Source organism: Vigna radiata, unplaced genomic scaffold, assembly GCF_000741045.1.
Source record: "Vigna radiata var. radiata cultivar VC1973A unplaced genomic scaffold, Vradiata_ver6 scaffold_213, whole genome shotgun sequence".
Taxonomy (NCBI): domain Eukaryota; kingdom Viridiplantae; phylum Streptophyta; class Magnoliopsida; order Fabales; family Fabaceae; genus Vigna; species Vigna radiata.
Window position 1 is genome coordinate 19,261 of NW_014544264.1, and position 7,587 is coordinate 26,847.

The window sequence follows — 7,587 nt, forward strand, 5'->3', positions numbered from 1 at the left end:
AAAATTAGGTCTGGCCGTTCTCCCCTGTCAAAAGAATGATTCTGAATTCGCAATAGGGGTATATATAGGTGAGGAGCGCGTCAGAAAATGGGCCCAAGTCCAGCGAGCCACTGTCGGGCGGTTTAAGTGTGCCGCCCGGCGGTTTGCCACAAATCGCCCTACCACTCGGCGGAAATCGGCACCGCCGAGCGGTTTACCTCAGGTCCGCCCAACGTCACTCACCATGCCTTCTCCTTGTCCTGGACCGCTCGGCGATTTAAGTGTGTCGTCGGGCAGTGCGTCGACTCTTCAAATCTTCATTTTTTTGCTCTTTTCTTGAGTCAACGACCTGTATCTTCAACTCCATTCTCTACTTTTCTCAAATTAGCTTCAAAACATTAAAAACAAGCATAAAATCGCTAAAAACAGCTTTTGACTCTCTTGAGACTCATTTATTGAGTTTTGCTTGATTATAAGCTCATTCCGAGTAGTAAAGGGTGTAATTTGGTCCAAATTGACATATGAAAATAACTGTTTTTCAACCTTCATCACTTACCCGTTTATATTACTTGATAACGATATGGTACACTTGCCAGGGACTTAACAGTTTTTTGGCGCCGTTGTCGGGGACTCGTGGTTTAACTTATGTAGTAGTGTAAACTGATTACATTTGACTTGATTTTTTTATGTTTATTTTTGTTTTTGTTCTAATAAATGTTTTCTAGGGTTTTGTGCCTAATGTTTGTCGGATGTAGTTTGGACAAGAATTTGATTATATGGGCACTCAATTCTATCAAAATGATTTCGACTACTAGTGGGAACCTCACTCAAGCTTGGATCAAGGTTGGAATGGACAAGCAGGAGAACCTCATCAATAATTACTATTAGAGCAACAGGTATCTACTTTGAATGAGCAAATCAACAGATTGGACGAGACATTGGAACGACTTATCCAAATTACTCCCTCCTCTACAGAAGAGAGTAAATCAAGAAATAAAAGGTTGGAGATACAGATTCGTCACTCCAATGAGATATTGAATTCTAGGGTTAATACTGAGGTTAACACTAGGGAGGAATGTCAAGCCACTAGTTTTGAGAATGATAATGTTGTTGATGAGGAAAAGATAGAGATAAAAGAGGAAAAGATAGAGGAGAAAAGGTTGAGTGAAGAAGAAAAAGCAGTGGTTGAGAAAAAAGCAAAAAAGAAAAAATATACAAAAATAAAGAAGAAAAGAAGAAAAGAGAAAAAGAGAAAGTTGAGGGAGGAGATTAAGAAAAAGAGGAAGAGAGGAAAGAAGAAAAGATCATTTGCAAAACCTCTTCCTCATCAAAAGAAAAATCATAGGAAAGAAAAGAAACCCCTTCCTCGTCAGAAGAAAAATCATAGGAAGGAAAAGAAGTTTAAGTGCTTTATGGAGATCTTCAAGAAATTGGAGATTAAAGTTCCTATGATTGATACATGGAAACAGGTGCTTGGTTCGATCAACTTTTTGAAGAGATTCAGCAGGAAGAAGAAAAAGAAAAGTATATCAAGCAAGAAGAATATCAACACCTACTGATGGGTGTTTGCTGGGGGACATCCCATTTGATGTAAAACATTTTTAGTTTTAGGTTTATTTCATTTTGGACATGAAATTTAATGAAAGTTTGAACAATTTTTGGGAAGCATCTCCTGAGGGATGATAAAATTTTTTGTATCTACTAAAGGATACAGGTAGTCACACCTACTGATGGGTATTGGAAGGATAAGCACTTACTGATGAGTGCGAAACAGGTTTGGGTCAGGCTCGTGACGTTAAACAAGCGCTACCTGGGAGGCAACCCAGTTGATTATATCTTGTTATAACTCTGTGTTAAGTGCATTATATGTTTGAATGTCAGATTTGAGAGGGGAAAGGCATAGAATTGAAAAATTGAAGGTTGAAAACAGGTGCTACAGGGTTGAATCACGCAAAAGCAAACCAAAAAGAGGGGTTGAGTTTTTACGCTCACCGCTGAGCGGTGCAACTTTGCCGCTGAGCGGTGGCGGCGCGGACCAAGCTTGGGCTTTTAAAAGCTGAGTGTTTTGGAGGTTCTACACTTTTGAATCCTCTTTGAAGCTCGCCCAACAGTTCTCCCTGAGCCTTAGCACCCAATTTTCCCTTTCAAGGGTTTTCCAAAGAGCTTTCACCACTTTTTCCATCACCCCTTCACAAAAACCTATTTTTCTTGTCAAAATTTTGGGGTTTTGGGGAGAGCTTTGCATCGGAAAGCATTCATCATCCATTGGAAAACAACTTTTCAAGCATTTAGTCTCTCCACTCAAGAACGACATCATCATCAAGAATGGTTTAGAATACTGGCAACAAAAGGAAGGATCTTTGAGCGGTGGCGCGACTTGAAGGGAAACCGCTGAGTGGTTCATTTAGCCGCTCAACGGTGATTTGTTTTTAGGTGCTTGGGTTCTGTTACCTTTTTGGCCTATATATAACCCTAGTGCGACTTGAAACCCTAATCTTTGGTAGAGGGAAACGTCCACATCTACTCTACAACCTTTGGAGGCCGTTCTTTGGATGCTTAGGCTCCAAACTACTATATATAGGGTTATTTCTTCCATTCTTTCATCATATTTCATCTAGTTTCACCATGATTATGGTGAACTAAAACCCTTTGTTGTTGGGGAACAATGTAATCTTTTGAAACTCTCATTTATCCAAATTCTTATTTATTTTATATGCTTGTCATATGCTTGGTTTATCAATTCTTGGGTTCCTTACCGATACTTAATGCTCTCATCATTTAACTAATTCGGTAACTGTTGTTTGTCTTTATTGATATGGGAACATAGAGTAATGTCATGAACTGGGGGGAATTCCTTGATTATGTTAATACCGCCTAGGGATAGGGGTAGGACGATCAATTGTATTTTGCTTCCGCTCATTATGCATTATTAATTACTAGGGGAGGCTAGGGATAGCAAGCCGGTAATTAGTAGTAGGCTCTTTTCACCAAGGGAATGGGTTAAGGGTAGACCAAGAAAGTTTGCATGGAAATTGGATAAACAAGCGAATTAAATAAGAAGAGTAGATATCTGAGAGTGGATACGATGAAATTGTAAACCCCAACAACACCATTCATCCATATTTTTCCTCAACCATTGATTCACTGCATTTGCATGTTTAATTATCTTTTTGCATTTAAAAACTAAAACTTTATTTTGTATTGGAATTGTAATTGTAGGCACTGATAAAAGAAATTGTTTAGAAAGGTTACTATTATGAAAAGATGTATATTCATGCAGTAGAGAGGTCATCGGGTGATGATGTGTGTGTTTCTGTTTTTATTTGGTGTATTTATTGTAGGAATTCAGATTGATACATGTTCCCCACTTCTGCAATTTGTTTACTTTGTTAAGGATGCTTCGATTTATGCAAAATGAAGTGATAGTATATATTTTGTATTGGTAATTGCTATATACTACTGAAGTTTAGAAAGGAGGTAGTAAGACCAATAAATAAGGTCTTTAGTTGATTCTGGGCTATAATTGTTTACTGCATTTACAAGTTATTTATATAAAGGTGCTAGGTTAAAAAAGGTGTTTGATTTTACATATTGATAACAACAATTGATGTTCAAACTGGATCTTATGCACGTGTGATATTCAACCATATCACATTCAGTTTGTCACTGTCTGTTGAGAAAAGTGCCACTTGTCATCATTCCGTTAACCAATTGTTTACTTCTCACTTGCAGCATTTTGGAATATTTTAGTCAATTTTCCTCACTTTTTTAACTTCACCAATATGTAAATGTCTGGTTGCACCAGAATTTGATATAATGATTATCACTTATCCATCAAAGAATTCTCTAATTGTTTCACCTTTTAAGTTAATTATTTCTCATAAATATGTAGTTATGCCAAAGGTCAAGCGTTTTCGAAATATGAAAAATCAACACCTCAACCTCAATGTGTGGAAAATACTACAACTCAACCTCCAGGTAATTCTTCATCAACAAATCCTATAGTGTCTTCTCCATTAATTGAAGCCCAACCACCATCATCACAACATGTTGAACGTGAATCGTCATCACCTTCTGAAAATACACAACAAACTGAAACATCCACACATGTTGGATGTGAATCCTCATCACATACTCAAAACACAGAACAAACTAAAACATCTACAAAACAAGTTGGACGTCAATCTTTATCGTATTGGACTGTTGATGCAATAGGTATATGTTATATTTATTTTTTTTGAATGCATATTTTTTCTTTTTTAAATTGTAGTTATGATTGACTAGTTGTTTTATTATTAAAGACTTAGAAGGAGTTATCAAGAAAATTAAGGTCAAAGTCAAAGAAGTAAATAATTTACCTTCTGGAAAACGCATCATTGTGGAGTTTGATGAGATAGGCATGCCTATTGGTGAAGGACAAGGTGTTCTTGCAGGATTTTGTGGTATATTGGCAACTGATGGCAATTTGTTTCCAATTAATTTTGAAAGGTGGTCTGGGAAAACAGGCATGCCTAACACTTATTTTTTGGAATGCTTTAAGGGAATGTTGCAGGTATATATATCATTATGCATGTATGACTTTTTTTCTTTTGAAATTTTTCATTTTTTATAAATGTTAACACACTAACTATGTTTTCTTTTTTCAAAAGCCTCAATTTTGTTTTCGGATCGCTGAAGCTAATGCACAACGATATTGTAAATTAACTCTTGGTAGAAAATGGGTTGCACATAGGCAAAATTTGTGGAATGAGTTTTATGATCCAGCGAAAACCAAAGATCAGATCATAAGTAATGTGCCAACCGGTATAGAAAGAACTCAATGGGCTCATTTTGTTACTTATCATCTAAAACCAGAAACACTGGTATAATTTTCATTATTTTGAATGGTGTGAATTGTTTGTGTACTTAATTTATTTTATTAGTATATAACTTACAATTGTTTTTCTCACAGGAGATGTGTAAAAAAAATAGAGAAAACCGCAACAAGCAAATAATTCCTCATACAGGTGGTTCTAAGCCTTTCTCAAGAAAAAGGCATGAGATGGTAGGGATATTAGTAAACATGACAATTTTTACTATTTTTTTAAGTTTACTATTTATTTTAACTTCTTCTTTTTTTTATTTAGTTTATGGAAACTGGACAACTGCCTAGTCGTGGAAAGCTATACATTGAAACTCATAAAAGAAAGGATGGATCATTTATAAATGACGCGGCAAAAGATATAGCGGTTAGTTCTATTATAATATTATATTTTAAAATATGTTTTTTTTAATATTTAGACTTTTAATTAAATATTGTTATATGCCTATAGGAACAAATTGAAGTGGGTTTGACTCAAAGTACTACCAATGAATCAGAGGTTTCTCCTGATGATGTTCTTGGTAAAGTGTTAGGCCCAGAGCATTCTAGGAGAGTACGATGCATGGGTTTGGGAGTAGCTCCTACTAATGCATTTAGGAATACAAGACTTCGACTTTCAGATTTAAGTCTTGCTTCATCTACCACTATCCCATCATCGTCTTCTAATGAGTGGAAACAAAAGTACAACAATTTAGAATCAGCACTTAAAGCATACATGATAATGAAGGAAGGAAAGATTCTTGATTAATTTACCTCATTCTTTGATTCTCAACCTCAAGTAAGTTACTAATATAGTTGAAGCATTATGCCTGATATACTTTAATTATAAGCATTCCTTATTATTAATATTTTTGTTTTATCATTTCAGGAAGGTGGTGATGCAAATGAGTCCGAGTCTCCTTTGGGTGGTACAATAGGATCATCTAGTGCTAGCAACATTTAGGAAGTTTATGATATCTTTTAGGATGAAACTATATTTAGCCTATGGATTTTGAGTAATTGAGTTTAGGTGTTATCACATTTCAATTTAACTTACTTTTATATACTATGGTGTTTTTGAGAATTGAATGTTTTAATGATATATAATTCAAGACTTTGGTAAAAGAAGTTTGTCATGCTTTTTTGTCTTCATTGTAGTATTTGAATTTCGTTACAAATAAATATTGTTGACAAAACTATAAGCATCTTAATGGTGATATTTTCATGTAAGATAAGAAAAATAAAGTTGTAAACTCAATCTAAATAATACAAATGAGACAGCTTAAAACATTTAAATTATAATTGTGAAATTAAATATGGTATTAATCCAAAAAAAAAAATTGAAAAAAACCGGGTTAATCATTGCAGTAAAATAGATGAAAATAAAAGAGGTTTCAAACCTCTACAAAATAATAATCACTAATAGAAGAGGTTAAAACTCTCAACAAAAAGACCTCTGCAATATAAATTGGATACCAGGGGCCATTAAAAACCCCCGTAAATTAATAGCGACGACTCCGATTACGGGGGTTTGAAAAACCCCCGGAATTTAATTTGCGGAGGGTGAAAACCTCCACAAAATGGAAAATAAACCTCCACTACTTAACAGTTTTTTTGTAGTGAAATTTTGATGGGTGTCGCACCCCATGCAAAATTTAATGTGCATAAAAGACTGCAGTATAGACTAGGAAGTGACTCCTAGGTCGTCTCTCAAGGACCAAATGTGGTTTGAGAATTAGGTCAAACACGTAGTGGGGGGGTTTGTGAAAGGTTTTTTGAATGCAAATGAACTAAATTGAAACACAGATGCAAACAGAAATGCGAAAAGAGAAATGCAAACGGAATCAAATACATAATGAAAACGGTTTCAAAGACAGAATGGAAACGGTTGGTCATTAACTTAATTACAATGCTTCCTATCCCAAATCAACGACAAGTACACACTACTCTAATCCAAATCCGACATGAATCACCCAACTAAGCGAAGGCTAATTCGGTCTTCNGAATTACAGACTAAGCGAATGCAATGCATAAATTTAATCAGTCATCCACCATACAGTCTAATCAACTAGGCGAAGAATTGACACCGATTAGGCAACTAAGCGTATACCTAATCGCAAGCAGACAACAGATTAAATATTGAGCAGAATCAAAGCAGCAGTATAACAATTAAAGTTCAAAAGTCTCAGGGAAGCAAAGTAACTTTATTAACAACCAACTCAACTTACCTAAGATAACATCACAATTAAATTAAGGAAAACTTATGTAACTCAATTAAAAGGAAATTAATTAATCAGAAAACGCATCATCACAGAAGAAATAAAATTGAAATACCAAAGAAAACTTGTGAACCAATTGAATGCAACAATTAATCTAACAAAGGAAATCCCATTGCAGCAAGAGTAAATAATAATGCAAAATTTAAACTAATAATTAAGAGGTACATTGTAGCTAGAAAAAGGAAGCAAGCAATCCCATTAAATCACCGTTTGCAGCAGGCCGTGACACCATTTCTAGGAAATCAGCATGCTCTTCATTTCAGCCGAGACACCATGGCATGCTGGCAGCTGCTCCAAATTAAATAACCGTGTTGATTATTCCAAAAGAAGGCCTCCGCATGCTGCAACTGGATGTAACCCACATGCTCACCAAATAGGATCAACACTTCATACCAAGAAGTGAATCAGCGTCCTCCTCTTGCCGTGATCAACTCTTAGCAAAGATGAATGCTTTCTCCAAAATAAAACAAAAAACACGTTGCTTTCATT

At 35.4% G+C, this 7,587-nt stretch overlaps 1 protein-coding gene across 1 annotated transcript in view; it reads left to right on the top strand.

Annotated features, from left to right (window-relative positions):
- LOC106755534 overlaps window positions 1-5,588 on the top strand; it is an 8,550-nt gene extending 2,962 nt beyond the window's left edge. The window contains exons 2-7 of the mRNA XM_014637706.1: window positions 3,872-3,957; window positions 4,281-4,531; window positions 4,629-4,841; window positions 4,931-5,023; window positions 5,106-5,207; window positions 5,292-5,588. Coding sequence (XP_014493192.1) covers window positions 3,872-3,957; window positions 4,281-4,531; window positions 4,629-4,841; window positions 4,931-5,023; window positions 5,106-5,207; window positions 5,292-5,588 — 1,042 coding nt within the window. The remainder of the gene's footprint in view (window positions 1-3,871; window positions 3,958-4,280; window positions 4,532-4,628; window positions 4,842-4,930; window positions 5,024-5,105; window positions 5,208-5,291) is intronic.
- The last annotated feature ends 1,999 nt before the right edge of the window (window positions 5,589-7,587 follow it).